This window comes from Prunus dulcis, chromosome 6, assembly GCF_902201215.1.
Source record: "Prunus dulcis chromosome 6, ALMONDv2, whole genome shotgun sequence".
Taxonomy (NCBI): domain Eukaryota; kingdom Viridiplantae; phylum Streptophyta; class Magnoliopsida; order Rosales; family Rosaceae; genus Prunus; species Prunus dulcis.
The window spans coordinates 4,387,570-4,399,406 of NC_047655.1; the positions used below are offsets into that span (position 1 = coordinate 4,387,570).

General features: G+C 37.7%; 2 protein-coding genes and 1 non-coding gene across 4 annotated transcripts in view; 2 read left to right on the forward strand and 1 right to left on the reverse strand.

Moving 5' to 3' along the window:
- Nucleotides 1-371: 371 nt before the first annotated feature.
- LOC117632606 (acyl-coenzyme A thioesterase 13-like) lies at nt 372-1,961 on the forward strand. 2 transcript variants are annotated; one of them, XM_034366136.1, is made up of 3 exons: nt 372-929; nt 1,024-1,164; nt 1,587-1,961. In XM_034366136.1, exons 1-3 carry the CDS (start codon nt 756-758, stop codon nt 1,731-1,733), a joined length of 462 nt encoding a protein of 153 aa, XP_034222027.1. In that variant the 5' UTR covers nt 372-755; the 3' UTR covers nt 1,734-1,961. The 2 variants fall into 2 exon arrangements, with proteins under 2 accessions (XP_034222027.1, XP_034222026.1); XM_034366135.1 differs by having other exon boundaries at nt 380-947; nt 1,587-1,934.
- A 1,603-nt stretch (nt 1,962-3,564) lies between these two features.
- LOC117631790 (acyl-coenzyme A thioesterase 13-like) overlaps nt 3,565-11,837 on the forward strand; it is a 25,749-nt gene continuing 17,476 nt past the window's right edge. The window contains exon 1 of the mRNA XM_034365092.1: nt 3,565-3,745. Coding sequence (XP_034220983.1) covers nt 3,566-3,745 — 180 coding nt within the window. The 5' untranslated portion in view covers nt 3,565. The remainder of the gene's footprint in view (nt 3,746-11,837) is intronic.
- LOC117633334 lies at nt 7,642-7,748 on the reverse strand. Its single transcript, XR_004586641.1, has one exon. It is a non-coding gene; the product is annotated as a small nucleolar RNA R71 (small nucleolar RNA).

Here is an 11,837-nt window from a genome sequence, read left to right on the forward strand (position 1 = left end):
TAGTCTCAGTATCTGACTCAAACTCATTATGTTAGGTAAGGGATCAAAGTGGGATTTGAAATTAGGTAGAGAATAGTGGAGATCTTCTTTCTTCTTTTTTGTTATTTTCAAAGTAGATAGTGGGGTATGTATGGCATCATCACTTGGATCTTTCCAAGGCAATTATGTAAATGACATTACAAGACTGTATCATTACAGCTTCAGGGGAGGGGCGGGGAGGAGTGTCAAAAAGTATGATCTACAATTACATTACAAGACTTGGGTCAGGAGGGAATTCTTTTTGGAACAATGAGTGTATCCCCTTTCACCAAAAAAAAATGTTAGCTAGAAACACTTGAACAATCAAACTATATAAATAAATAAATAACTAACTCATCAACTATAAAGGGAGTTTTGAAGGGGTCTTATACGGCTTGGCCATATGATTTAAAGAAAATACAATCAAGACTCTCCCAACCCAAAGGGACATTCCCGGTGCAGGGAAGTTTTCTCCTAAGAAAGGATCTAATGTATCTCAAACGTAACGGGTCTAGCCTAATGAAAATGACTTTATTTTGCAGAACAATGATGTCAAGTTCGAACCCAATTTCTTTTCCTCCCTCACAATATTTTTTGTTCAAAGATCCCTTCCTCACCAATTCTATTTTTGGTAAATTCTCTACTTCTTTCTAGTTTCTATTTTTGGCAAATTAGGTGCAAGGCCTTATGGATGTGGAAAAACTCTGTACGAAGAAAAAGTAGAGCGAAAATCCAATATGGAGGACGCGAAGAAGTGTTTAGAGCTGACGCCGGACGAGTCAGAGGCCGTGTCACGAGTCGTCGTTCCAGAAATCCGAGTCGGAAAAGAGCCGAGTTTGTACGATATTTTCGCTACGACAGGCATCCGAGTCGACCGAGTCGAACCCGGATTCGCCGTCTGTTCTTTCAAGGTCCCTCCTCGCCTCACCGTGAGTCTTCTAACCCCTCACTCGTTTGGTAATTAATTGGTAATTAATGTGCCCAATTTTGGACTTGTGTTGGCAGGATAAAGATGGAAATCTGTCTAATGGTGCAATTGCAAACCTTGTTGATGTAGCTGGTGCTTCTCTTATTTATGTTATGGGTCTCCCCATGAACGTTTCAGTGGACATGTCCATCTCCTATGTGTCAAAGGCGAAGATTGATGTAAGCAAGCTTTCCACTCAAAGTAATATATATTCTCTATTTTTCTTTCACATTCATATGGTTTTTAGCAACATCTGAATTGGCCATACCTTATATGTTCAATCTAACATACTTCGGTGCTCAAAATTCCCTTGAAATATGGGTTCAATGGATTAGAAATATTTCCTTACGTATTTCGATTCGAAGAATTTGGTTATTATAATGATTTGCCAAATTTCTTGGTCCACGGCATTTCTCTCAACTTGGAAGTCCCAAGTTCAAATCTCGTTAACTTGAGTTTGATATGTGTTAGTGAGTCGTTTGTCAAAATCGTTCCGCTGCACATTATTTTGTCTGGTGGTGGGATTTGCCTTACTCCTCGTGTGCTGGTGGTATATAATTAGCATTTGGACATTTCTGGCTATAACATTGTCAAATTTCAGGATGAGTTAGAGATCACCTCAAAAAGGTTAGGACAAAAAGGCGGTTATTCAGGAACATCAGTCCTGATGAGAAACAAAGCAACTGGGGAGATTGTAGCCGAAGGTCGACATTCATTGTTTCGTTCAGCTGCTGCTAGCAAACTCTGAGTCCTTTCCATTTACAACTACAAACCATGTATGAAGCGAACTCTCCATATTAGGGTTGCTTTTCTTTTTGTAAGTATTCATTTATTTTTTATTTAATAAAAGATAGGAATGTTAGAAGGACATAGACCAAATAACCAAATTGTTGGCCTTGTAATGACTTGGATTCTTTTTTATTTCAAACTCCTGCATGCATTCACACCAGATAAAATGAGACATATTACATCCGATTGCATCTAATATCCAATAGTTCACAATCTCTAATAAGAGTGATGCTAAAGATAGTTGCTTACACATTTAATATTTTCCATCCAATTGCATCAAGGATCCAACAGTTCACAATCTATGCGACTGACAATGCTTTATAGGTCCTAAGCAGTGGTGGATTTAGGATTTAAAAGTTAAGTAGGCGAAGATTACCTTAAAAACTCAACGGTACGAGTGAATTTCATTCATAAATATAAAAAAATGCACTGAGGCAGGGGGACATAATGATCCTTACCCCCAAATATGCATCTCTATATATAAATAAAAGTTTAACAAAAAAAATATTGACAAATATCGACTCTTTAGGTCTCATCTCTTTCAACTTGAGGTTTGACAATGGGAGAGTTGGGAAGATTTTGATCATCACAAATGGAAGGCATTGTACTAGATGATGACCTATCATTATTTTTCTTAAAAAAAAGAGAACAAAGTCAAACTCACAAAAAGAAAAATCTTTATTTTCTTAGGATTCCGATTGTGATCCGACATAATAAAAGATAACTTATTTAATCAAACATCCCAATAAAAAATCAAACAAATTCTCATAATAGCATCAATGCATTTAATCAAACATTAACATACCAACAACAAATCAAACATCTCAACAAAATTCCTAAAATCAAAGACCTAATTAATTTCAACAAAATCTCCAAATTATAATTCATTCCTAATTAAACCCTAGAATACTCAATTTCAAATTAAATTTAAATTAAGATGCATATATTTATTTTAGGAAAAACCCAATAAGAGAAGATAATTGAAAAAGAGAGCATGAGAAGAATACTTGTTACCTAAATAGGGAGAAACATGAGGCATACTCCATTCAATTGTGTCAAGGATCCAATATTTCACAATCTCTGCGGTTGTCATCCTTTGTTGCTTTATTGGTCATGCAAAGCAATGTTACATCCACCGTACACATTTTCGCTTCCACAACTTCTCTAACAAACGAGCAAATATAATTTTGATTTTTGTTTCATGTTCAATTTAAATATGTTCGAGGTGTTTTTGTGAGAAATAGAATTTGCATATCACGGGAATAAGTTATCACACTTAGAACTTTCAATCAATCAAATTCTGCTCCTTGTTTAGACACTTCGAATATTTATAAAAAAAATTATCGCACAAAACATAATGTAATTAATTAAAAATAATGAAACAATGATATCTCCATAACATGCAAGTTTTTCTCCACAAGAACCGTAAACAATGCAATTATTGCAAGCATCTTAAATCGTGGGATATATTTACCAACATAATTGCTCCACTGAAAGGATGTACACGTGTTTCACAAAAAGAAAAGAAAAGTGAACATGTGATCTACATTTGATGAACAATTCAATTGAATATAAATAACAGTTTGGCCGTTGATTTGCTCAAAGAAATGATCTCCACTGTCCAATTAGGTCCCGCCTGTCCAGAAATGTTGCGCAAAAAAACGAACAGTTTATCTCCTTTCTCATGCGCGGGTCCCGCCTCGAAGTAGATGCAAATTTGCGTTCTTTACTCTTTATCAGCACGCGAGTTAGCTCATCTAAGTCACCAAGGTTTCTTCCATTGAAGCTGATATGGAGACGGAGAAGAAGGTGAACAAGTCTCTGGACGTGACCGAGGACGAGTCAGAGGCCGTGTCGCGACTCGTCGTTCCATTTATCCCACCCGGCGGGGTGAGCTTCTACGATGCTTTCGTTGTCAGAGGCATCCGAGTCAACCGAGTCGAACCCGGACTGGTCGTCTGTACTTTGAAGGTCCCTCCCCGCTTCACCGCGAGTCTTCTAAACCCACTCACTTTTCTAATTCATTTCCCGAAATTAACTTGGATTCTCTGTTTCTTTAATTAACTAGACTCAAGCCCAAATATTCCTTACCTTAAAATACAACTATTTATGCATGCTCTGGATTAAAATAGTTTTTTCCTCAACCTTTTGGAGTAAGCAATTTTATTAAATTGTTTAAAATTGATTTAACTTTGTTTTTAGTTAATATTTGTTGAGTTTAATTTTGTTTATACCTTTGTGATTTATTTCACTTAAAATAAAAATGAGTATAACGACATTGACATGTAAATGTGTGCACAACAACTTTGAAAGGACAACGAACAAAATTAACAAATTGAAAAAGGGAAAAATAGATTTTAGTGAATTATTTAATAAATGAATAGGTATTTATAGAGTTGGACTCTTATTATTTTAACCGTTAGATTTTAATTTGGACTATTGGATCGCTAAGAGTGAATCATAGCCATTAGATTAGATGTAGTTAGTCATAGTGTTTGAATTTAGAAAACAAAAAAAGCAATTCAATAGGAGCCGTGCGATCTCAAAGGGCAAGTCCTATGTTTCCACCATGGGTCGTGCCGCTTTTCCTCCCTAGTGGCCGACACGCACGTCTGCTTGGCTCCACCATCGTTAGCGTCTTCACGTTGGCCGCCCAGTAGCCGAAGCTTGTCTCCATCATTTTGAGTTGGACTCAAAATGACTGCTATTTGGCTTGGTATTGGGCTCATTTGAAAATTTGATCCGTCAAACGCCTGGGTTGGGGATGTTTTTCAGCTAAGAAATTTTGGGTTTGGCCCTCGTGCATTGGAGATGGCCTAGGCCTTCTCCAACTCATTTGGTCCTAAACTCAAGTTTCTCCTTTTTAAAAAGTAACTGTTTAGTTTTACTGGGACTAAAACCGTTTTTCCCTCCAACCCTTTAAACCCAAATTTTAAGTCTACAACTTTATTAAATTGTTTAAGAATGGTTTAAGTCTAATTTTTTTTTATTTTAATTTTTCATGAATTTTCTTCATTTAATCTTTTTAAATAATGTCATAATTTAATTTTGAATAATTTGACCTAAAAAAAATTGAAATTCCACAAATATAATTTTATTTAAGAAATGGGTGGGTATTTATAGAGTTTGGAGTGAGTTTTGGGGTTGGATCTTATTTAAATTAATTTAAAATATTATTTTAACCATTGGATTTAAATTTCAGTCATTTGATCTTTTGTTTTACGTTAAAATAACTTATGGATCGTTGATTTAGGTTACTGTTGGAATAAAAGAAAAAGGGGAAAAAAAAAAGAAAAAGCCAAAAGCTCCATGGCCCAAAATCTCTCTACTACACAACAATCACAGGCCCCATTCATACCTCCTTGCACATAGACTGGTATTTGGCCCCAAGTTTGGGTTTTCCCAAATCTTAGCCCCTTACTTTTTTTGGGTTAGGAGATGAATTGGGCTTAAATTTGAGATTATTTGGGTTATGCCTCATGAGTTGGAGATTGATCAGTTCACAATTGTATATCATTTTGTACCCTTCTTGCTTATGATTTGGTTATGTTATTGAGTCAAACGTGTGCTTTTAATCCCTTTTCTGTTTATCATTCAGTTCATTGGGCTCTAGGTAACAATGGTGTCTTTGGATAAGAAAAGATGCAAAATGGTGCAAAAACGAGCAGACTGGGTTACCAACTCATTTCGGCCTTAACATCTTCCTCCGAACTTGGATTTGCCCAAATAAATTGTGGTTGGAAAGATGAGAGTCTGAACTTCAAGATGGACTACTCAAATGCATCAGATAATGAAGTTGAGCCCAATTCGTGAGCCCATGTACACACCAGACCTGACATGTTGAGCAATTGAGGGAGCAATTAAGGGAGCAATTGAGGGAGCAATTAAGGGAGGGAGCAATTAAGGGAGCTTTCCTTGACTTTAGACCTGACATGTTGAGCAATTGAGGGAGCAATTAAGGGAGGTCTTTCCTTGACTTTAGACCTGACATGTTGAGCAATTAAGGGAGCAATTAAGGGAGGTGTGTCAGTTACTCAAGTGCAGAGGAGTCACTCCATTCACCTATAAATCACTCCAGCCATCCTATATCAATTCATTCAGCCCAAAATCAAAGGAGGACTCCAGCAAGCCTTCCTTCCATATTCCTACGAATTTGTTCTTCCTCTGCCATCACCAGCCACCCAAACTCATCCCAAATCACCTCTTTAGCTGCCATACTCTAGACATGAGAAAGTTCTTGGAGTAGCATTAGAAGTGGAGAAGCACCTGGAGAAGCCTTGGGAACCACAAGCAACTTCAGAATTGGGTTTTCTCTACTCTTATTGCATTCAATATGTTTTCTCATTTTTGCTCAAGTTTCATTTCCATTATGAGTAGCTAAATTCATAACTAGGGCTATGATGTAACCTAACATGAATATTCTGGGTTTATAAGTTGAAGTTTGAGTTTCAAGTTTGATTCATGATTCATATTCCTATTCTTTATGCTTATCAGTTAATATGCTTGTTTGGATGATTGATCACCATTAGAACTTGTATATTAGCTACCTTGGTTTGAATCAAGAGTAGACACCATGCTTTGATTTGAATTGAACTATGAATAAGAAAAGTATGTATGGACATTCGACAACAGGGATTAGATACATGCTTGGTTGTTTAAATTGTTCTTCTATGCTTAATGGGTTCCTAATGCTTAATTTAGATTAGACAACAAATGATCAAGTTAGGGAATTAGGAACACAAGGTTAGGACCAGACACCATGGCCTAATCATACTTTAGCTAGAATCAATCTTTGAATTCGAATGAGATTTGTCACTTGACTCCTTATAACCCAGAATTGAAATGTTATGGTGAATCAAATGCCCTAGTCCCCCAATCTGTTTTTCAGCCTACAAAAGTACTCTTTGTTACATTTGTTCACTTTGCTTTTGTTTGAAATCTTGTTTTGCTTCATTTGTTCAACAATTACAATCACTCTTGCTTTAAATTCTGTTTTAGACTTAACCTCCTACTTTCTTGAATTTGGTAATCTAAGTACATAACTAATTTTAACTTCTCAGTCCTCGTGGGTACGACCTCGTACTTGTCTTGCTATACTACTAATTGCCCCGTACAATTGCGAGTTAACATTTTAACAACAAATTTTGGCGCCGTTGCCGGGGACTGAATGAAAGTTCTTCCCTGGTTATGTACCCAAAGTTACCCTATTCTTTTAGAAGTACTAATTAACTCAAATTATTTTCTGTTTCAGGTAGTTTATGTCTAGTAATCCTTTCCTTGAACAAGTGAGGTCTTCATTCCAACGCTCGAGATCTTTGAACGCAGGGCCATCTTTGCAACCAAACCGGGTGATCTCTGAAATTCAGAATCGTCTAGAAAGAGAGTTAGCAACTGCAAAAGAGCAAGCCATTGCCACATTTGAAGGTCTTGCTATCCACACTGACCTCCCAGGGTCTTCACCTTCAAATTCGAAATCAAGTTCAGACCAAGAAGAAGAAGAGATGGCTGCCAATGAGTTCATGGGAGACCTTGATATCCCAACAATTCCAGCATCCCCTTCAAGCATCTTGCTGCCCACCGCAGCTCGAAACTATGAGCTTAAATCTTCTCATCTTAATATGCTCCCTTCTTTTTATGGTTTACCTAATGAAGATCCATTAACTCATATAAAGGATATTTTTAATGTTGTGAGCTCTTTTCCCTTGACAGGTGTGACGGAAGAGCAACTTCGAATGAGAGTGTTTCCGTACACTTTGAAAGATAAGGCGAAATATTGGTTGAATTCTTTGAAGCCTGGTTCACTCATGACTTGGGGAGCCATTCAAAAGAAGTTCTTGGAGAAATATTTCTCCACGCAAAAAACCGACATGCTCAGGGACAAGATCTTTCTATTTGCACAACAAGATGATGAGTCGTTTTGTGAAGCATGGGAGAGATTCAACGGGCTGCTCAATCAATGTCCTCATCATGGGATTCCATTGAAGCTTCAGATGCGTATGTTTCATAAAGGACTAACCCCCTCTAGCCATAATATTTTCACTAATTTTGCAGGTGGTTCTTATAAGACTAAAACTCCAGAAGAAACATATGAACTCTTTGAACAGATAGCAATGGAGACCCAACACACCGATACAAGAGGTAAACGTATTGCTGGTGGTTCTAATGATTCTTCCAGTGTGCAGATTTCCAAATTGGAACAAAAGCTAGATGCCCTCCTTGCATTGAACTCAAGAAACCCTTTGAAGGAAGTGTGTAGCATCTGTGAAACTCATGATCATCCTACCATTTCTTGTCCCTTTGGGGCTGCATATCCAGAATTTGTGCAAGAGCAAGCTAAGTTGGTGAATTCCTACAACCGAGGTCCAATAAATGACCCATATTCTCAAAGTTATAATCCAGGTTGGAGGAATCATCCAAACTTTTCATGGAGGAATACACAGAACCAAGCGAATCCCCCTTCACTTCAAAGGCCACAACAATCATCATCGTTGGAGGATATAGTGAGGCAAATGGCAATCAACCAATCCAATTTCCAGCAAACAACACAAGCTGCCATCTCCAAGTTGGAAGTCCAATTGGGCCAGATAGCTACTGAAATAGCTCAAAGAGAACCTGGGAAATGGCCAAGTCAAACCGTGATCAATCCAAAAATCCATGAAGCCAAGGCCGTTCATGTGCTCAGATCAGGTAAGATTGTTGATAACAAAGTTGGTTCTGATCTATCAAATGATGTTGTGGTTGTAGAGGATGAAGATGAAGAGGAAACCACAGCTATGGAAGGAGAACAACCCAAAACGCCCCAATCTGCTCCTAAGGCCAAATCTGATTCTCAGGAACCCAATCCATTTCAATTGCATAAAAGAGATGACAAATTTGTGCCATCACATCTTCATCAAGATAGATACATCCCACCTCCTCCATATATTCCACCGATTCCATTTCCAGGCCGTTTGAAGAAAGCAAATCAAGATAAGGCTTTTAAAGAGATTTATGATATTTTGAGTAAAGTTAATATCAATTTGCCCTTGCTTGATGTTGTTAAACAGATTCCTGCATATGGAAAGTTCATCAAGCACTTGATGACTCACAAGCTCAAATTTACTCCAAGTGAAGAAGTAAAGCTCAACAAGAATGTGAGTGCTGTGTTGCAAAGGAAGCTTCCACCAAAACTAGAAGATCCTGGCAGCTTTAACATTCCCATTAACATTGGAGATAAGACGGTTGGAAGAGCCATGTTGGACTTGGGAGCAAGCATCAATGTAATGCCATATTCAGTTTATCAAGCGCTTGGCTTAGAAGGGATAAAGAAAACCTCAATTCATCTTGAACTAGCTGATCATTCCATCAAATATCCAAGAGGTATTGTAGAAGATATTTTAGTTCAAGTTAATACACTCATTCTTCCGGCTGATTTTGTAGTGATGGATATGGAGGATAACCCATATGTAGACCGTGTTGATCCCATTCTCCTCGGGCGACCATTCATGGCCACTGCAGACACAATCATCAAAGTGAAAGATGGCACCCTCTCCATGACTGTTTTGGGTGAAACTGTTGAATTTAAAGTGTTTGATGCTCTGTCTCAACCTTCTATCACTCTTGATACTTGTTTTTCAATTGATGTTGTGGATCATGAGGTTTCTTCTAAAATTGTGCAGAAAAAGTCTAATGAGGCTTTGGAAGCGGTCCTAACACAAGAAGAGGAAGATCTCTTTGAATCAGAGTTCCAAGAAGTGATGGCTGCCTTAGAAGTGTTTCAGCCATACCCACCATCCTGTAGGCCACCACTTGAGCCTCTTGCATCATCCTCCACAAAATTGGAGCCATCCATTATCACCCCACCAAAACTAGAACTTAATGCAAAGATATACAAAGAACGTACCAAGAGTTACCATGACAGGAACATTCAACGGAAAGAATTCACCAAAGGTATGTCAGTTCTTTTGTTTAACTCACGTTTGCGTCTCGTTCCAGGAAAGTTGAAGTCTAGGTGGCTTGGCCCATTCACCGTGGTCAATGTATCTCCCTATGGAGCTGTGGAGATTCAAAATCCTAAAGATGGCTCGACTTTCAAAGTAAATGGACAACGTTTAAAGCCATTCTATGAGGGAATGTCAGTTGGAATTCAAACTGGTCATGTGGTGGATCATCTTCCCTTCGTACAATCAAGTTAGCTAATGGCATAATGTCTTGCCAAGACATTAACTAAGGCGCTTCTTGGGAGGCAACCCATGTGTTGAAGAATAAGGTGCTTGGCAGCGGTCGACCTAATTGCATCAAGAGGGAGTTTCTCTAATACTTTGTCTTAAACTTTCCCCTTATTATTCACATGTTCTCACTCATCCTTGTTATGCTTTAACATTGAGGACAATGTTCAATTCAGGTCTGGGGGGGAGGTTTTCAATTTTTGTTCATTTGTGTTTACAATTTTCGTTCGCTTGTCACTTTCATACAACCAATGCTATGGAGCTGCCATTGAGATTTTCATATCAGAAATTTTACACTTCACAAAGCTTTTGCTCTTAGAATTCTGGTGGCTAAAGTACCATGCTCAGATTCTTGAAGGAAAATAGTGGAGACTACCCTAGTGAGCTATTTCGAGCCTAATTGCTTTCTTGAGAGGGTTTAAAGTATTTCTATTCCTCATCTCTACTTATTTTCTTCAATTCACTCTAAATGATCTCATTGTCCCATTTTGGTTGAATACTAAGGATGATTCTCTTTGCAGATATCAGGTGCATGCTCTCACCCATGAATGAACTCATTGAAGTGATGCTAGGCTCTGCGTGTATAACCATATTATGTGCTTTCTTTTCACCCTACCCATTCGTGTGTTCCATCAGCTCTCTTGCAGCCAAACACTACAAGCCTTTTTTCTTCTATCACCCTCATAATTCCCCTAACTTTGTATCTCAATCAGAGATATTTAACCTATTATAGCCATACCCTATAGCTTAGAAATATACCAAGGTGTGCCAAGATAAAGTTTGAAGCAAGGAGGTTGCTGCCACATGCCCAAATGTAAATTGGTGCGAATCTATGCAGAAAAAAAAAAAAAAAAAAAAAAGAAAAGAAAAAGATAAAGAGAAAGTGTTTCGATTTGATCTAAATGTGAAATATAAAGTCTATGCCAGATGATGCTATGAAGTTGCAGCCATACCATTCTAAATCAATGACACCTTGCAGATCAATGAAGAATGCAACCTTGGTATGTTCTTAAGTTAGTTGTGTTCCTTCCAATTCTTCCACTTCCCTTAACCTTAGCCTTTCATTACAACCTTGTGAAAGACCTAGCTGATCTTTGAGGATGTATTCATGGGTGCTGGTATGTATGTGTGTATCTCTATCTTAGTATTTGATTCCCTTCATGAGATCTAACCAAATATTGTGCTTCTATTTTCATATACTCACTTATGCTTGTTTGAGAGAATAAAACCATAGGTTCTGAGTGATTGAGTGCTAGATGTGAGAATTAGAGTTGAAGCATGTTCTTCCTTCAAGATTTGAGTATGTTTACTTTGAAGCCGTGTGCCTTTGAGCTATAGCTTCCACTTTACACACTTATTGATCATCTATCTTGGTAACTCTATGGTGTTGGATGCATGATTAAAGTTTTCTTTCATTAGTTGTTTTCAAAGTTAGTTTTCTAACCCTTTGGTGTAGAGAGTCACTAAAGCGTTTGTGGGTATCGTTTCTGTTAAACCCTCAGGAGACACAACTCTTCCAATTAGGGATGCCGAGAGGTTTAAAGGCTTGTTGCATATGCACATTGCAATCGAGTTACCTACAGAAGTGGTTTAGTTAACTTCTTGTTTTGTTTTCAACTTTATTCTCTTTTGTTTTGCTCGAGGACTAGCAAAATCTAGGTCTGGGGGTATTTGATCAGTTCACAATTGTATATCATTTTGTACCCTTCTTGCTTATGATTTGGTTATGTTATTGAGTCAAACATGTGCTTTTAATCCCTTTTTCTGTTTATCATTCAGTTCATTGGGCCTTAGGTAACAATGGTGTCTTTGGATAAGAAAAGATGCAAAATGGTGCAAAAAACGAGCAGACTGGG

What these genes read in the sequence shown, in the direction of transcription:
- LOC117632606 (XM_034366135.1), top strand. Translation starts at nt 756, where the DNA reads ATGGAGGACGCGAAGAAGTGTTTAGAGCTGACGCCGGACGAGTCAGAG. An exon ending in AGGTCCCTCCTCGCCTCACC is followed by an intron (nt 948 to 1,023) that starts GTGAGTCTTCTA and finishes TTGTGTTGGCAG; the next exon opens with GATAAAGATGGAAATCTGTC. An exon ending in TGTCAAAGGCGAAGATTGAT is followed by an intron (nt 1,165 to 1,586) that starts GTAAGCAAGCTT and finishes GTCAAATTTCAG; the next exon opens with GATGAGTTAGAGATCACCTC.